The sequence below is a fragment of the Antrostomus carolinensis genome, unplaced genomic scaffold (assembly GCF_000700745.2).
Source record: "Antrostomus carolinensis isolate BGI_N321 unplaced genomic scaffold, ASM70074v2 scaffold15720, whole genome shotgun sequence".
Lineage (NCBI taxonomy): Eukaryota > Metazoa > Chordata > Aves > Caprimulgiformes > Caprimulgidae > Antrostomus > Antrostomus carolinensis.
In genome coordinates this window covers 1-19,455 of record NW_010286581.1, presented here as the reverse complement: position 1 = coordinate 19,455, position 19,455 = coordinate 1, and the positions used below count along the sequence as shown (strand labels likewise).

Sequence of the window (19,455 nt, the reverse complement as noted above, 5' to 3'; positions counted from 1 at the left end):
GTACACCTTGGTTTTATCTCATGCTGTCTGAGCAAGTTAAAAGCAGGACTCTCCTTGCTGACTTCTCCAAGTCAAGGTACTTCCAACCTTACTGATCTCTAATATAAGAATATTAAGAGAGTAAAGCGAGAACCTTTGGATGTTTAGCCACTTCTTTCATCTCCTCTTGAGCTTCAGGAATGCTAACTGGGACCACTGCATCTTTCAGTAAAGCAGTGTACCGAGGTGCTACTGGGTCTATAACCTATAGAAAATAAACAAGGTGGATCATGAATATATGACATACACAGAGAAATACGATGTTGTATAAAAAAACCACCACCAAAAAGGATTATTAACTGGTATTCTTTATGTTACTGCATTTTTTTATGTTTGCTTTAAAGTTACTTTAATCCAAAGCTATAGAAAAGTGAGAAAACAGTGGTAATACCTCACAATTTCACATCTTTACTGAAATACTTTGAGTAAAAACTATGGATAGGGTACTACTGACACCAGAAATAACCAACATTATGAGCTAATGCCTCATAGGGAAGACAGCAAAATTTACTTTGGTATACCTTTCCTATGCACATAGGCTATTACATCTGGACCACCTTCTCTCTAGGTAGCTGAATTTAAAGCGATAATTTATCAGTACAGTTCGTTCTTTTCCAGCAGCACTAGACCTGATCCCATACTCATTTTCCAGGTCAGAACTCCAGCAGAATCAGGGACAGATCTGGCTACAGAGGAACACCAATTAAGTCTGTAATTTTAATACAGACGCATTAGATACTATAATAAGGCAACACCATAACATTGACTTCACCAGGATTTCTACAACACGAGTTTGGCAAGCAAAATCTAGCACTAACATGTCTTTCTGTATTTTTATTGCCAATTTTCAAATTCAACTGACACAGTTGTTCACAGCAATTTTCATACTTGAAATATACTGGTTTGTCAAACTGTTCAGAGGCACTTAAAAACATAATTCAAGTAAAACAGTTGTATAGGTCCAAAAGGAGTATCAGAGAACACCAGTTTAACTAAACTGGAAACTAAGAAAGGAAAACACCTGTTTTCATTAATATAAAGTTTAGTTTATTCCTCAGTTTATTCCTGCTCAAGTGAAAAACTACACAGCAATTTCAGAAAAAAAGTATTTAGCATCTAATTACTTGACATTAGCGAGTAAGGTGATATGATGATATACATTTAAGAAGTCACACATTTGTAAGTTCACTGAAGTAAAGACTCCTAAATGTTAGACACACACCTTAAAAAAGGACTTGTGTATGTATCTCAAAAATATAGGTGTATTATGTGATTTAATATCATAATTCTGATAACTAAGTGACTGAATTTTACAATGCTATTACCAGGCTTTTTATTCTACGCATCAGAAGTCCTAATCCTTCCTCAGATGACAGGCATTAAAAAGTCAGTAGCATAATTACAGGACAACATACAAAATAAGAGCTCTCGCACTGATGAAGTCTTTGAGCTCAGAACTACCTGCAAGCAAACCAATGTTTTTGCTCATATTGCAGACTGCAAACTATCTGCAGAGATATATGTAAATAAAATTGGCTAATAAATATGGTGCTGTCCAAGGAGTTGAGTCAGAGGTCTAAGAAACTCAGTTTAAAAGCCAATTTAAACAAAAGAGCCCTGACAGTCCATTGTGGATTTTCCCCCAAAATCCAATTCTTAGTCATAAATATATTTATGCAGCAACAGAAAGAACCAATTCATAAACCTTTGTGTATGTAGCAGACCAAATGCAAAATACATGAAGAAATACAAGACACATGCCAGACAAGCAGAAACTACTTAAATGAAGAGAACTGGGTACTACCTAGGCAAAACCAAGCAGGAATCCCAATGCAAAATAACAGGTGTTTCCACAATCACACAAAATATGCCATCAGCATTATAACAATTCGCCTTATTATAGTGTCCAAGCATCCGCTGCCAAAAAGCAACTAACTATGTCAAGATGCAATACTCCTTATTTGACATTCAGTCAGAAACATCAGCAGTGCTGGCTTTATCTACACAGGCAGCATACACAGTGCGTTAGTCCTTCTGCCACAGAAAGGAAAAGCGGCCAACATGAATCAAATTGAGTCAGATTTGTGTTTATGTTAACAAATAAGCCAAACCAGAAATGGGCAGCCTTTTAAAACTAGGAGTGATGCATTTTCAGTGGGTTTGTAGAGCTCCTGTTATATAAGCAAATGTGACTGTGCTATGAAGCTGCAAAATGATAGCTTATGCTACGTTATGCTTACAGCACCGTAAGCTATAGGCTAAGGTAAAAAGCATTAAGTAATACCTTCTTACAGATAGCTCGCAGCTTGAAAGCAGAAAAATGAAATGCAGTTTTCATATCAGATTTTACAGCAAATATCATTATCTTTCCCCATACTACTAAGTAAGGCAAGTAAGTATTGCTATAGGAGAATCAATGGAATTAGTGCTAGTTCAAGTCAGGAAGGGGGGGACATTCCATTTTCCTGAAAGTGTGCCAAATGATGCAACATACTGCAACTGCTACTTGTTGTGATAAGCACTCCAATGAACGCTGGATTCTCTACATGTTCCGGAAAGGGGGTATCAGGAGTAGCATCAAATTTAAGTAAGCACATACCTTTTTGTTAAAGGACCAAATTTTATCCCACTCCATATTCACAACAGATCGAGAGGAACCCTGGGAAAAAACCCACATTAATATAAATACTCTAGCTATTAGACTCATTTAAAGCAAGGTCTTTTAAAGACTACAAACCCTCTACTGTTTGCGTTCATCAAAACAGTTTAGAAAGGCATCTTGAGCTTGCAAAATAAACACTTTTTTAAAGTAAGAAACCTGCTACCCCATTTTGCCAGGACCTGCTCACAGGTGTTAATACTGCTGACGCAGTACACATGGAAGCAGCAAACCTCCAAAGAAACCTCCCAGTGACAAGTACTTCAACTGAAACTTCACAAAAACTTGTCCTTACCAAGTGAGATTCAAATAATCAAAGGGAAGAAAACACCCACCTGAGCAGCAATAAACTGTTTTAGCCCTTCAACTGTCATGCCTCTTCTTAGGACACCACGCACAGTGGGAAATCTTGGGTCATCCCTAGTAGAAAAAGATATTTCATCAGTATTGCACGCTGAGTTCTACCCATTAGTCAGACTGATCCAAAACTTCACTAATACTGCCACACATGAAAGGCCCAGCTTCAGTGTATTTCACCTATATGAATTAAGAGCTAGATAAGAAGACCTAACTGGAAAGATTAAGCTCTTATCCGTATAAAATCTATGGCACAGATTTTCTTCTACTTCATCCCAGGGAGGGAAGCCATCTCTTGGTGAAGTGGCTCTTCTTCTGTATCTACTCTATCTTAAATCCCTCAAAAATGGGGAAGGAAAAAGTTACATCCCTGTCAGATTAATTCCTTTTCAATGGCACCTGAATAATGGAACCTGAAATATTCTTCCTTGCTCAAGGGAAACGAGAAAGAGATGAGCGACAATGACAACGTTAACTCTCAATGACATAAGTAATTATTTTATTATTTTATGCAAAAAACTGAAAAGGCCTAATCTGAAATGTAAAGTCCATGTTGGTGGGAATACAAATCAAACCTTGCTGAGGAACTAACAGGGAGGCTTATGGAGAAGAGGTCATCATAAGACCAGCTACAACTCTAGGAATAAAAAAAAAAAATATATAGAATAAAGGAAAACAAAAGATCGTTTTGGTCCTAGCAGAGTGGCTCAATGCATAAATTAGGAATCGAGGCTTCCAACACAATTGAAAAACAAAACCAACAAAAGAAAAAAACACACTTGGCACACCTAAGCAAGACAACCAGGCAGCCTAGGAATTTGTGTAAAATGATGCTCCCATAGACCAAGCATAGAATCACCTAAAACTGTCCCAGGAAAAACACTACAAACAGTTGTCTGACTTAGCATTATCCATTAATTTCTTCAGGCTCCTGTATTATGAGGAGAGGACTTCAGATGGTGTGCTCCCACAGTTAGCCCATTGTAGGAACAAACAAAGCTCTGAATTGCTTGCAGAAGTGTAAACGCACAGCTCACTCTTTCTAGGAAAATACTTAGGCTACTAGGCCAGCAATCACTGCCTGCAGAAATCCAGTTAACATGAAAAAAAGAAGAGAAAGAAAAGGGTGAGGGAAGGCAACAGGGAAGTAGGATGGATTTGAGTAGATGGATAGGACCAGAAGTTCTTCAATTCAGGCCCCCTTCTGGCATTGCTCAGGAATGTATCCAATGACTCAGAGTGGAAACTGTGTAAGTAGCACTCGTAGCAAGAGCCAGAGTCCAAAAATAAGCTACCTCATGTTTTATTAGAGCATATGAATATGTATGTACACAGCTACCGTAGAGTAGTAAACAGACACACTGTACACACAGAAGCCACTGTAGTTAATCAATGTTCTTAAATATTGTTTAAATATTCATTCATGCTGCTCTGGTGTCTGAGCACTGTCCAAAATAGAGAATGTGTGCATCAGTCACGAGTACCTTAAGGAACAATGCTGAACTACAACCATGTAACATACCATCCATCCACAAGCCCTTCGTTGACAAACCACGTAAGCTTTCTCTTAGAGAGCACAGTGTTGTTGAGGTTGAGCCGGCTATACTCCCATATATATGGTTTCCTTATGCCCAGGGCCTCAATGATCCAGTAGAACTGTTCATCTCTGTCATGGTATTCAGTTGTTCTCAATGCATGTGTGACACCTTCAATACTGTCAACAATGGGGCAGGCAAAGTCATATGTGGGATAAACCCTGAGAATAAAGACCTCCAATTAGCAGGGCGGAAGAGCAAAACGCAAAAGACTTTCCTCTCATGTAAACATTTAAACTAAGCATAATTTGCACTTATATATTATAAATATTTACAATCCATGATCCTTAAAACTTTCAGATCAAGACTAAAATAGCACAGACATTAGTTTTTTTCCTTAAATATCAACAAGAATCATTAGTTGACTGAATAATGTGCAAAGGTTTCATGTTTAAAAACAAACCCCTACCCACAAACATAGCTTTACTATTATACACACATCAAATCAATGTTTCCAAAAAAGGAGCTGTACATCTGGAAACAGAGGTTTCAAGTATGCACTGAAACATAGCCTGGAACAATTGGGTAGGCTTGCTTCAATGCACAATGTAATAATACTTCATTCTGCACAAAGACAGCAGTTGCTGTGAAAATGGAAGCAGCCACTCAGGTAAGTAGCTCAAGAATGCTTTGCAGCAATATGAAATTGTAGCAAAGTAAAATTCCCATGGTTCTGTTTAAGCTATAAGAGATAAAGCAAACAGTTTTGTTATCCAAGATATAGCCATTAAGTCTTAATTCATGTTTTGACTCAAAGCTCTTCACTGACATACAATGTATTTATGGACCAAAACTGAAATAATATTCAGTTGATCACTGCTGATCACAATGGCAAACTCAGAAGTTTTAAAAGTCATTGGCAGAAATTTCTGAAAGTCGAGAGACTCATTACATATTTGGACTGAAAAATGCTAGCAGGTTCCAAGTATTAAGAGAAGTTTACTAAGGAATGGTAAATGCCTTGAAAAGAGCAAAAATGACAGGCCACACAAGGAGGAAGGTAACATACTTGTAGGTACTTCCAGTACGTGGGTGAGGCTGGTTTTTACAACGATAAAGAGTTGGATCCCTCATACACCCATTGTTACTGTTCATGTCTATTTTTGCTCGTAGACAACAAGTTTGTCCATACTCTGTTCCCTTTTTCATTTCTTCCCACATTTGTAGATTCTTATTAACACCTGAGAACAATAAAAATAACCCATTTTTCTAAGGTATTACGACGTTGATACAGAACCACATTTTATTAGTGCAGTAGCAAAAAGCAACATCACCCCACTCTTTAGACACTGGAATTCATTTTCACACATTTTCCATTTTGAATTTTTAAAAGTGGCAATGAATGGTGATGAATTCATACATGCACAAGTTTACTGCACCTGTCTAAATGTACACTTATTCCTACCTTGCAGAACAAAGCACTAAACACTTCCAAGTTCCTACTCTTGTAGAAGATATTCAATTAGTCATCTCATTACTCTCCTACCTTAGAGATATGCAATTAGTCATCTCATCCACCTTTGCTTAAAAAAAAAAAAAAAAACAAACAAGTTTTGATGCTAAATTAAAAAGATAAGAAAGCAAGACAGAAGCTTAAAATATCTTACAGTTATTTCTGTGTTTAGATTCTATTCTTTGTTCTCGCTCTGCTTTCATTTGTTCTGCAGGAGTATCATCCACATATGCCTTCCCTTCTTGAATAAGCTTCTCAGCATATTTCATTATTGTTTCAAAGTGATCTGAGGTATATGTAAATTGATCTGGTTTGATGTGCAGCATTGCAACATCTTCAAGAATAACCTGCAAAGTGTGAAAATGTATACTGTAATATTCAGGAAAGCTAGTTTTCTTAAACCTCTATCTTCTTCATGACAGATGTGGTGCTTTTAATGCTCTATTGTCTGGGATAGATAAGCCATAAGAATAATAGGACATGCATGAAAGAAAAGAGAGGCAGGCACTTATTAATTCACAGCCTATAATTATATGAGATCAGACTTAGACAACTTCAAGAAAAGGAGATGAAAGTTGAAATAAATTACTTATTACGGACTTAGCAATATTTATACAATGAACACACCAATGTATTGCAAGAGCTGCATGTCTACATACTGTAAAACAAACACAGAATCATAGAATGTTGTGAGTTGGAAGGGACCCATAAGGATCATCCAGTCCAACTCTTGCCCTAGCATAGGACAATCACAAGAATCAGACCATGTGTCTGAGGGCGTTGTCCAAATGCTTCCACCCTCTAGGTGAGGAACCTTTTCCTAATGTCCAACCTAAACCTCCCCTGGCACAACTTCCTGCCATTTCCTCTGGTCTCATCGTTGGTCACCATGGAGAAGAGATCAGTGCCTGCCCTTTCTCTCCCCCTTGTGAGGAAGTTATAGACCACAATGAGATCTCCTCTCAGTCTCCTCTTCTCCAGGCTGAACAATCCAAGCGACTTCAGCCTCTCCTCATATGGCTTCCACTGGAGAAAGGGAAGGAATAAGCTGCCACTAAAAGGGCTTAAGCTTTTTAAGGTAAAGATGATGGAAATTTCTTCCAAGCATAAAACTTAAGTGTAATACTGACACTGTAAGAATCTAGTGCAAAAAAATTGTGCAAGAGCAGATCTCTATGTCATTTACCTTTGAACTAGCTATACAGTGTATGGATTTCCCTGCTCTCTTATCATACCTTTTCAAAGTCTTCCTTTTCTTTTTCTGGATTTGTGTCATCAAACCTCATAATAAGTTTTCCTTTAAAGTTAACTTGGTAGTGCTGATTTAGCAGGGCAGCTTTGGCATGACCGATATGCAGATATCTAAAAAGGAAATAAAAAATAAATATAAACAATAGCACTTCTTCAGATAGACTTTTTTGTTGTGGGGGAAGGAGAAAGAATGGAAAGCAATACCTAAATCCAACCAAAAAAACCACTCAGGATATTTGCTGAAATACTGTACATTTATGAAAGTAGATTATGTTTTTTCTACCATAAATTTAGTAGTTAAAAATACTTAAATCTGTAAACTAGAGTGTCACTATGGATACAAAGATAGAACTACAATTATCTCGTTTCACAAACTAACTTAAAACAACTGTTGATACTCAGTAGTAGCTACCACATAATCTGAATCTACCACATCCAGAAGACTGGAACGTTCTGAAATGGTGGTTGCTATGTATTTTTAACACAAGCTAAAAAGCTACTGTCAATTTAACCCAAATTAAAAAGCCCAAATCCACAAAATGAAAATGGCTTCAAAAAACAACAAAAAAGTGTCCCTAAAGAGCAGTGTTTTAAGTAAAACACCAGAATTAAACAGTAAAGGCTATTAAATTAATTTGAGAACATATGTTACACACACACATGCACATAATACATAACTCATTATATTTGAGCAACAGTTTATATTGGACTAATAGAGTAAGAAACACTACTACAAAAGTCACATGATGCTGAACAGCCAGTTTAATGAAAAAATGCAATGATGGAAATTTTATAGCTCATCAGGCAATTTGAAAAAGAAACAGAAAATTAAAAGCTGGCTGAAAAATGTATTTATTAAATTGGTTCATCACACCTCCACTGTGAGGTCTTTAAGGAGTTTGTGATTTTGGGACTACATACAGTCTGGACCCCTAGCCAAAGGCCTCCAGTACACATCTGGTGTCAAGCTCCCTGAGGGGAGGCTATCCCATACATCTTTACCTTCTCAAATCTAAGCTTCCTTGAGAAGCACTATGAGTCCTTTCATCCAACTCATAAAGACTGTATCCACTCCTGCCAGTCCACACGCCTCCATTACCCATGCAAATACCATCCTTCTGCTTCCCCCCATCCCACATGGGGGAAGCAGCACCATGTCACCTCATGGCAACTAATCTCCCTATTCCAAGTTCAGGCAGCACTGCAATGAAGTACAGAGAAATAAACGCACAGCTCTAATGTAGACAAGGACAAAGCTTTAAATACTCTTTTGGCTTAAAAGTCTTGTCTGATAAGTGGATTAACACCCTCAAAAAGCCTTTTTTTTAATAAAAAACACAAATAGAACCTTCTCAAAGTTTTATGTTTCTTACCCACTTGCTTCAGGAGGAAACCTCACAATAACCTTTCCCATCTCTGCACCAGGAAGTTCAACAAACTTCCCAACATCCGCTTTCTTTTCTGTTGCCTAAGCATTAACAGAGACATAATTACAGATCTCATTAGCTGTATAATCAGATATAAAGCTACAGACAACAGTTTCTGCTCCAAGGTCTCCTTTTAAATCAGACAACAAAAAGCTGCCATATTGGACCCCAAATTCGCCTCTTCACAACCTTCACATTACTTGTAGTATATAAAAACAAGATTAATTCTGGAGTTTTAAGTTATTCTGTCTTCAAATTTGATCGAGGACTGAAAAGTCCCATCAAGCTGTTTAATATATTCCATAGAAGAAAACAGTTGCTAGCCAAGTTTTTATATCTTAGGGTTCTTAACCTGAAAGTGATTAACAAGTTCAATCAACCAAAAACTGCAATCTTTGTACATCTATCAGGATCTCAAAATCCTCTTTAGAAAAAACAAACAAATATATCTAAAGAGCAGTGCTGATTAAGTAGTGTCATTTTTACATGATTCCATTTAAGCACTGGACTACACCACTCATGCCTTTCTAAATATGAAAGTGACATCTTTATTTTTAAACAAGAGTTTACAAAAATTCAATTTACAATTGATTTCTTTTAACTTTTAATTCCCTAACTCAAAAAAAAAAAAAAAAAAAAAAAGTGTTACAGTGTATTCACACAAATAAAGCTACTCTCTGCAGAGGATCTGAGTAAATCTTACCATTTTAACCTTTGGAGTACCAGAAGCCCACTTGGCTCCTACGGACTGAAAAGCAGGCTGTACCTCAAGAAAGCCATACCATCGCTTTGCATGGACTGGGGCTTTGTTTTGCTGTAACTGCTCTTGCCATATGTTATTATCTGTTAGGAAACAAATCATTTTTCAAGTTATTAAATTCTAAAAATGTAATGGTTACCAACAGCACTTTTTAAGACCAAAAAAATATTATGATTTTAAAAAACCTACTAATGCTTTCTTCTGAAAAGACATTTAGCCATGCCGACACAATTGATTCTAAAGCAAATTAAATAAACAAACTCCCTCCAAACCCAAAACATAGTGAATACTTTATTGGATTCATCAAAGCAGAGATGTGGGGGCACTGGGCAACACACACTTTTCTTTGTATCATTCACCTCAAAATCACTAATAAGCTTTTTTTCAAAGCAGAAATATAGGATATCCCTCTACTCTCGCGTCTACATTTGGTGTTTTCTAAGCTTTATCAGAATTGAAGCATGTAGCAATACTACCCTTTATTTTTGAGGGGCTGTAATCCCACAATCTACTTTTCAACGAACACATCTTCACTGGGAAGATGCTGATGGGGAAAGTAATAAAAAAAATAAAAGTAGTACTCTCCTTTCAGATTTGTCTCAAGATCCAGAACTTTGAAAAAATACTGAAAGATTTTTCAGTATTTTTAGCCTTTAATCTTGAATATGTACTTTACTTGCAAGATTAATTTGGTCATACTGAATGGTAGATTGACACCTACCAACTTTAGACATACATCTAAGAGAATATAAAAACCAAACTCATAAAAACAGTTCATCAAAGCTTATTTTAACCTCTGAAGGGTATTTCATAGGGTAACATAAATCTCTTTTAATAATTCAAACTAAACACCAAAGAAATTTCCTCTACTGTGATAATGTCATTGAGAAGTCTGTGTATAAAATTTTACCCTGTATTACAAAATAATTTAAATATTTAATCCAAAATTTTGGGCCATAGTTAACTCTTATAGTTAACACAAAAGTTTAAAAATTCCCATCTATAATTACCTCTCAGAAATTTCCATATATCCCAACAATTTTAAAAAGTTCTAGGGTTTCCTAAGCTATACTATTCCCATCACTAGCAATGCACAGGCCAAAGCAGTACGCACATAGCACACAGTCTACTGGCATACAGAAGAGTCACTACCAGCATCCACAGAAAAGGAAATTTGAGGACTCCTGGTATACACTGATTGCAAGCCAATTAAAGCGAGAACATATACTGGTACCTTTTAGTACAGCCCAGACACACAAATCTGCAAGACTCAGACAGTTTCCAACCAAGTACGTTCTCAGGGACAGACAGTGGTTGAGCTCTTGGACTGCTGTAAGAAAGTCACTGGCAGTAGATAACTTTGTAGCACTAAACTCCAGCCAATGGTCAATCTAGTTTTAAGGGACAAAAGACAGTCAAAGTTACTGTAAGAATAGAAAGAAGCTTGTTAAAAATCTGAAGTAATATACAAATCCATTTAATAGCTGAACAGAAAGTATTAACTGAACATCAGCATTAAATATATTGAACAATAAATCACAATATATGCTCAAAGAACATTTAAAATAAAATATATTGAAACATTCACCCAGAACTATACTAGATTAATAAACTTAATTTCTTCCTTCAGGATGGATTCAAACTGCTGAAAATACTGACTTTACTCAAGCTACTCCCATTGGTAAAATAATCAGCAGTTCTTAGGTACTTATTGATAACATACAGTATATAATACTCATCAGTATCCTTCAATGAGATACTACTTTTGTGACCTATTAAATCTTCCTGGTACTGCTACTGGACAAGTGTGCCATCTTCTCCTCCATCCTCTTCTCTCCCTCATCTCCTTTAAGATTTGAAGAAATCAAATCCCTCTCCCACCTCATTTCCCTCCCCACTTCTCCTGCAGATCAGTCTTCTAAAAAAGGAAATGTATCTTGGTCCATAATTTTTTTAAAAATTAAGAATCAGGCCCTTGGTTAACAATGTAGCCCTGTATATAAATTGAATCCCTCAATCTTGTAAGAGATTAAGTGTCTCTTCTAGTCCTGTGTCTCTATTTCATATGCAAGTGTTCTGTAAACTGCATCAGGAATCCTTCCAATATTCAAGCCAACGTGGCAGGCGCGGATGTAATTACACCACCACAGAATTCAGTTTAGTCATTTGCAGTTATGTTCCAAACTGCTTGCACCACGAATGCAGCTGTCATTGTACTTCTCGAAGTTTAACTTTACTTTTGAAAGATGCAGAAGTGAAAAGAAGTATTTAATCAGAAATACCAATCTTGAAAGTGTGTTTGCAGAGGTCTTGGGGTTTAACTTAAAAACAGGTCTTTAGTCAGAAAGTTTAAATACCCACAAGATAACCTACAACTTTTTAAACACCCTACAAGCAATATACTAAGACAACATTTCCCTTGAGCCCAGCTATAAAGACTGAAGAATTACTACTACCGTCTTCAAGTAGTTGTAGAAAAGAGTCCAATCGAGTCTTTCAATTCCCTCCTCCAATTTCAGAGGGAATAAATCTCAATTCATCTGTTATTTTCAGACATCAATTTAAAATTCAGCATATGATTATTCTGAGCTAGACTCAGGAAGAATTCCCACTCACTTCTTATCATATCTACAGTTCCTAGTGACTTTTTGTAATCTGTGTATGCAAGGAAGACCAAAAAAGTTGCCTCTGGCACAAAAATTCTGGTGCTCTCATGGTACTGCTAGGGAAGCCTTATGGAATACAGGACTTTTGCACGAGGGAACAGTCCATCTATCACCACATTTCACTGAATGAAATTGGGGTCAGGGTTTTGTCCATCACATACAGCAAAAATTAATTCAGTATTTCAATGTCACACAGTGTTCCTTGGTGTTACACTGAAGTGGTACAAGGTAGCAACTGATGGTAACAGAGACAAGGAAAGTGAAGAGGGAAAATTGCAGATATCACCTTCCAACCTGAATTATCTTCTGTCAGGGAACTGTAAGGTTAGGAGTTGCTGTTGCAGGTGTGGGAAAGGGTAACCCTTTCACAGCTCAGATTTATAACTCTTCTTTATAAGAAGGAGCAAGCTTAAGAAAACAAAACCCTCAGCGTCCTACATAGTTGGAACCTCAGTCTAACAATAAAATGCAGAACAACAGACACAAGTTCCAAAAAGCAAACAACCAAAACAACCAAACCCTTTGATTGCAGGCCAAAAGAGAGGAGAAAAAGGAAAAGAAAAAAAAGAGGCATAATTCCTTCTCACCTCAGTGTGTTCCAACAGATTTGAACCATACAGCCCAGCAGAACCAGCAACTCTAGCCAGATAACGAGCTATTGAATTCATATCGGTAAATGAAACATGCCTAAGAAGAAAGAGGCAAGATAAAAGTGTATTAAATTACTACCTCCAGTTCAGTTTTAATTGTACACACATAGTTGAAACATGTGTAAAGCAAACACAGAATAATTTCTGGGTGAACCAACAGCTACTAGGTCACCAAAATAAATAATTTTTTATTTTTTTTAAAATCAATCCTTGCTTTTCTATAAGCAGATGGAACAATAAGCTAAACATGAAACAATTTTAGTTAGATAGAAATAAAGAAAATAAAATTCTGATTATTCTTTCAAAGAATAAAACACTCTCTCCACATCTGACAGAATGCATAAGTATAACTCGAGCTACATATTTTCCAGATTATAAGGAGCTAAATCAACATTTGTTTTCTTTTCTTTTCACAGAAAAAGAATTACTTTGAAGAGGATTCATAGAGAATCTACAGAGGAATCAAAAGGTCACCACTGTAGCTTTAAGGGCTAGAGGAAAAAACCTGTTCATTTGTCACTCACTTTACTCAATTCACACTTTCACAGAGACTATCCCCTATTGAACAAACTTGGCTGCCTGTATTTCGGTTTTTTTATCCAGTCTTCTCCAGATAAAAGACTAATTTGAATTTGCTTTTCCATTCTGCTGATAAAAATTCTAAATAGATCTGGAGGTGAAAGGCTCTCCAAAGAGCACAGTTCTTTGTTTTAATCTCCCTTTTCTACCTTACACACACTATTACAAAACAATGCATACTGGCAGAAATCTAGCTTCAAATTCAACTAAGATAAACGTGAACATTTTCATTAATATTTACTGAAGAGCTTTGGAAGAAAGATGCATCACGACTATCAATTCTCCAGATAACACTCATAGTCCCACACAGGTGTAGATTACAAAATTAGAGCTCCACTTGCTTCTAAACAAGCACTGACATTAACAAAAGAGAGTTCCTGTAAGTGTTCTGTTCCACCCCATTTAATGGACTGAATGCTACACTTCAATTTGTCCAAACAAGGTTCCACTTCTGTTCTGCCATTGTTCTGTATTTCCCGTTACACCTACCATGTCCTTTATAAAATTAAAAGAGTTTTTGATAGCCCTCAAAAAGCCTTGCAAAAATAATGAAAGTTCTGAAAAAGACATAGAAGACTTCTTGATATATTAATAATTGAGTCCCATTTTTAGTACAAATGGATCAGCCAGTCTCATTAGGTTAACTGCACTAAAATCTAAGGAACATAGTTCATTTGTAGATTTTTTGCCTCTAGCTTTTCAAGCTTTGAGGATCAGGTATACAGAACCATAAAACATAATTAAAAACAAAAGCCACAGCAGGGATTTTAACATACACAAAGTATGTCATATTATAATTTCACACTGCTATCAGATTTTAATGAAGCTTTTTCAAACTGAGAAAAACAAAACATTTCTTACACATTTGCATCTACAGGAAGTCTGTGAAATCTGTTTTTATTATTTTCACGGGTTCATATTAAAATAAATACCCTTGATTACTCGAGCAAAACTGAATAAATATATGAAATGTGACAATGTTACTCTGAATAAAATCTTACTTGTGCTTCAAACGTTGTTTACTTTCTTTGGGAAAAGAAGACATACTTCCATCCAAACACAGAACTAACTGGCCTCCTTTCTTTTAAAAAGTTACAAAACATCAAGGCTGCTCTTTGCAGCTCGTGCTGGCTGACTCCAGGGGTAAGGACCGACCAGGGGCAGCGTACTGTTACAGGCAGAGAGTAAGCGACTCTGGACAGTGGCATGAAATGCCACATAATTAAATACAAGGACAAATATTCAAGCAGCAGAATAGATGACAGGAGAAGGAAACAAAACAAATACAAAACAAAACAAAACACAGAGAATCTCCAGTGGTAATAAATCATTATTTGAATTAATCTGTAAAAAGCACTGCAGAATGGTTCCACACAGAGGTCAGATACATCTGCCTACGAGTAACACTACTCTGAAGCATGTGTGTGCTCACAACACAAACCAGAAAAGCTGTACTGCAGTTTATTACCTGGTAAGATGCAGGTACATGAAAACACTACACTAAGCCATCAGCATTTAGCAGAGTGGTTTGTTTAGGAGTTATTAGTAAGTTCTGAAGCTAAGTCTTCAAAAATAACCTTTAAAATAAAATTCAGCACCTCAAATCAGTGATAAAACTTTTCAGCTAACTAGCTGACAGCTAAGTTTCAGCTAGTTAGCTGAAAAGTTTATCACCAGATTTTTACCTGCACTTCAAAATATAACCTAGAAAAACAGCAAATAAAACGTTCTTTCTTGTTCAAATCAAGTCATTAGAACTAATGGCTTCCTGAAAAAGAAAAAAAAAATCAAAGTCTGAAAAATCCCAAGTGAATTTCAAGTCATGCCAAAATAAGATAGCTTCAGCAAAACTGATGCCATGAAATCCATTTACCAAAAGCATTAGTTGAGATATGAGTTCAACTGATGCTTCTCACATTACAGATACACTTTTAACAGACTTTAAAATAGAGAATCAATTTTAAAAATGATTGTGCAACCAAGCAAGAGAAGATTAATGCAATACTGAGGTTTGGAATAACTCCTTAAACATAATCCAATGCCAAGGATGAGATGACATTAACACACAAAAAATTCCCTCTGATGGAACCATAATTTTAGATCTTATTCACACGTAGCCAAAGTGCAGAAGAAGAGCTTTGGCCTTATAATCCATTACAATTTCCATTACAGCTAAAATGAGTGTTTTTGCAATGCCATGGGAAGAAGGCATAGTGATATAAAATTATTTAATGAAATAAAATATTATTTCAAAGCCAAGTATATAAATTTACATTATTCCAAGATCATTCCAAGGTGTCACAGGAATGTATATGTGCATGCAGATCGTTTGGCACACACATACACACACACACTGCCTAGAGTGAGAAAGGAAAATGACACCAAAATCTGATTAAGCCCACCTGTTATGTATGCTGTATCCCACATGGGCATAACACACACTGAAACTTACTAATGCTGTACCAATTAAGTCCCAATACATCCTGCCACATTTCTCTTGTTTCAGTTCAAAATCACAAATCCAATGCCATCACTAGACACAGCAATAGACAACATGTAAAATCAGAGATGAAATAAGGAAGGAACTCCTACCTGAGTTCAGGTCTAACATTTTAAACAGAAAGCAGTATTTGCACCCTGAAAAGCAATCATTATGATTGAAGACCTGAATCACTCTGGGCTTTGATTTTTTGCAGAAATATGTACATAGTGACAAGCTCTTCCCCGAAGGTTAGAAGACAGTGGAAAATCTCAGCTGGTGTTACTTTATGAGGATCAAGTCAGGATCTCCGCAACACAACATCAAAATAGTATGTTCTTTTTACAGCCATTCTACAGATGTGCAGGAGTATCAATTTATGATGCATTGGTGGCTTTAACAGCATCTTCTACTGAAATAACTTGCAAAACACAAGCTTGTCAGCAACAGATTTTTTTCCCTGTTCTTTCAAAAAACAATCAGTATTGAAAAACTAGACTTATAATCACTAATTCCAAACTCATCATAGTGTTAATACACTTCAAGATAGGATTGCAATGTTTATGGGTCCAAGTATGCTCCTTACTGTAAATATTAGACTGATATGTCAGTGGTACTTAAGGTATCAGGGTATCACCTCTTGATATATCCCGGTATCTTACCTGATATGGAACCTAAGATGACAATGCAGCTTTCCAAAACTAACAGCATTAGTCCTGCATTTCCAATATATATATGATCCTACTCAGATCATAAAAACCACCCTCATGTCCCGAACTTGAAAATATATATTCAAATGGCAGAGTATTTTTAGAAGGGTAGACAATAGATTTCTACAAAAAATTCTGAGATTCTTTCTAGAGGATGCAGGTGGATACACTGGATAGCATGGCACAGTTAACTAGCATTTTTCTGAAGATAACACCACACTTTCACTTATATGTAATGGTGAGCCGTAAATAATGCCATATAAACCTTTAAAACTAATTCCACCACATATGCACAAGGCCAAGGAATCTTGTATACTAATCCTGTCTAATATGTAATGATCTTGCTTTTGATAATCCAGGGCATCTCAAAAAGGCAAATACCTAAACAATAAAGTGACTGGTACAGCATAAATTATTAGACTTAAGTGCATGCAAGTAAGAATACTGGAGCTCTTTCCATAAAGATGAAGTTTAGAATATGTTTTAAATGTTTTGTCTGTGCTACAGAGAGACATCAGTAATGCAGTGATGAATAAAACTGTATTCTCTTCCTCCTACCTGAAAAGGTTACTGTCAATGTTACAACCATGTGATTTCTCAAACTGCTGACCCAAAGCTAGAAGGAGAGATGCAAAGTCACTTACTCAGACACACGGAGGATGGTTTCTTTGCCTTCTTCCACTGAAATTTCAACATCATTCTTCACATGCTCCACTGTCAGCAGAGCTCCTTTAAAAAACAAGAGAAAAAGATCCTGAACTTTCTTCCAGGAAAGGTATCTTTCATAGTAGCAACAAAAGCAGTTACATTTATTTTCAAATAGAACCCGGTGACAGAACTGGCTCCTTCAAGTAAGATCGCCCAGGGAAGAAATCAATGTTCAATCTCATATGCAAGAGGCTTCTTATTCTTGGCATGCCTTAGAGCTTCAAATTGATAATGTCCAGCATACAGTGAGCTGCAGTGAGCTCAGCAAGTGTCAGCAGCAATACATTTTGCTTCCTAAGAGTATTGCAAAAATTAGCCCTGTTCCCCAATATATACAGAGAACATAATCAAGTTGCTTTTGATTATTGAACAGTATAGTAACATACTCCATCCCAGCCCTGACATATGCATCAAAGGAGATCAATTACTGAACATACTAGTACTTTCTGGACAAGGCTGAGACTATTTTTAACCTGATCTAATGTTTATTAAAAGAGTAGCCATTCAAAACCACGAAACTCTATCCATGAAAAGGTGTGGGAAGCTTATACAGGGCTTTCAGAGTCAATAGTTCACCGGTGACAGCAAAGGATGGCCTCTAGAAATAAAAGAATTATTGAAATTTTTAGGCTACATCATCAACTGGAAGACAGCTCTGCCCATATTCAAAGTGCCTTGATGTAAAACTGCTCTGATCTCGATGCTCTACAGCACCACACAGTACCTCGAACAAAGCACCAAGATAACTTGTCTGTATTTCTGGATTGGCTCTGGTCCAGATTCAGCCTGCTGAGCACAAGGAGAGGAGCTTGTGTTCTTTTGCTTCACTCAGAAGCACGTACAAAGGCAAATATTACTCAAATGAAACTAGCTCAAGGACTATATGCCAGGTCTTGAAAGGCAGCTAACCTGTTACAGTCTTCCTAGCGTGCCATGCGCTTTGTCTTCCCTAGAACAACACACAGACTACCCAAAGCAGATGATATTATAAACTATTAATACACTGGCCTAAATACAAAGCACTAGAGCTAGGAATTCCCTAGCTCTCACCTCTGCTCAGCTGCAAACCCTTCCTGTGGCATTAAGCTTCTATCAACAGTAAGTCAAGGTTCTTCTTCCATTCCCTCAGTTAAACATCCATAAAAGTCAGGATGTCATCCCTTATGCAGCCTGTTTGTAAGACACGTAAGTACTTTAATAATGTGCATGGAAATGTTCTGAAAATGACAAGTATTATGCATACCAAGCTATGTAATTAATACTAATGACTAAAAGCTACTACACTTTCCCGGTGCACAGCCATGATGAATAGTACAAAGTAGGAATGAGTAGGATGACTGCACTTGTCTTCTTGATACAAACATTTACCACACTGTTTCATCTGTAATATGAATATTCTCACATAATTGTGCAACCTCCTGAATTGTGAACTAGTGCCACTTACCAGTTATCAAAAGAAAAAAATCCTCCAAAGCCTCTAAGCCCATGTTGATCATAGTTTATACTGTATCATACGTTTTCAAGAAAATCAGTATAAACAACTATCAGGAGAAATGTTATTTATTGTATGTTGTTGTTACACCGTAAATCAGCAGTCATGCAAGTTGTATTAAACTCTGAAATGTATTTGGGAATAACAGCATGAAAAAATTCAATAAACTAAGATGAAGAATAGGAAGAAAATGTACTTTGAATAGTTGTAACAAAATGGAGACATGGTATGAAATACATATAAAAGGCTGTTTCCAGGTGGCAGAAAGTGTAATGATAATAAAAGGTGGTTCTCACATTTTTAAAGGCCAAATAACACCAAAGGACAGTAAGCAATTAAGAAAGCAAGATTCTGCAGTGCAACTTTGAACCAGTTCCCTAAAGGAGCCGGATTTTAGCAGCAGATTAGAACTGACAAGGAAAGATACCAGCAACCAGGCAGAGCTGACAAAGCAATCTGAATCAGGGCTGCCTGCAAAACTGAGCCTCGACGTGGTAAGTCACTCGGGGGTCTCCTGCCCATGGCTCAGCTCCTGTAGCTCAGGCCGTGTTCGCTGCCGGTAGCTGTCACCGCGGCCCCAGCAGCGATCCGAGAACCAACCTGCTGGAGACCGGCCCTGTCCCATCGCCG

General features: G+C 36.8%; 1 protein-coding gene across 1 annotated transcript in view; it reads right to left on the bottom strand.

Moving 5' to 3' along the window:
• EPRS1 (glutamyl-prolyl-tRNA synthetase 1) overlaps positions 1-18,820 on the bottom strand; it is a 39,116-nt gene extending 20,296 nt beyond the window's left edge. Inside the window, exons 1-14 of the mRNA XM_029086998.1 lie at positions 18,778-18,820; positions 17,270-17,354; positions 12,795-12,894; positions 10,776-10,932; positions 9,485-9,624; positions 8,728-8,822; positions 7,339-7,465; positions 6,258-6,450; positions 5,660-5,831; positions 4,578-4,811; positions 3,034-3,118; positions 2,639-2,698; positions 2,324-2,344; positions 134-244 (exon numbers count right to left, since the gene is read on the bottom strand). Coding sequence (XP_028942831.1) covers positions 134-244; positions 2,324-2,344; positions 2,639-2,698; positions 3,034-3,118; positions 4,578-4,811; positions 5,660-5,831; positions 6,258-6,450; positions 7,339-7,465; positions 8,728-8,822; positions 9,485-9,624; positions 10,776-10,932; positions 12,795-12,894; positions 17,270-17,354; positions 18,778-18,820 — 1,623 coding nt within the window. The remainder of the gene's footprint in view (positions 1-133; positions 245-2,323; positions 2,345-2,638; positions 2,699-3,033; positions 3,119-4,577; positions 4,812-5,659; positions 5,832-6,257; positions 6,451-7,338; positions 7,466-8,727; positions 8,823-9,484; positions 9,625-10,775; positions 10,933-12,794; positions 12,895-17,269; positions 17,355-18,777) is intronic.
• Positions 18,821-19,455: the final 635 nt, after the last annotated feature.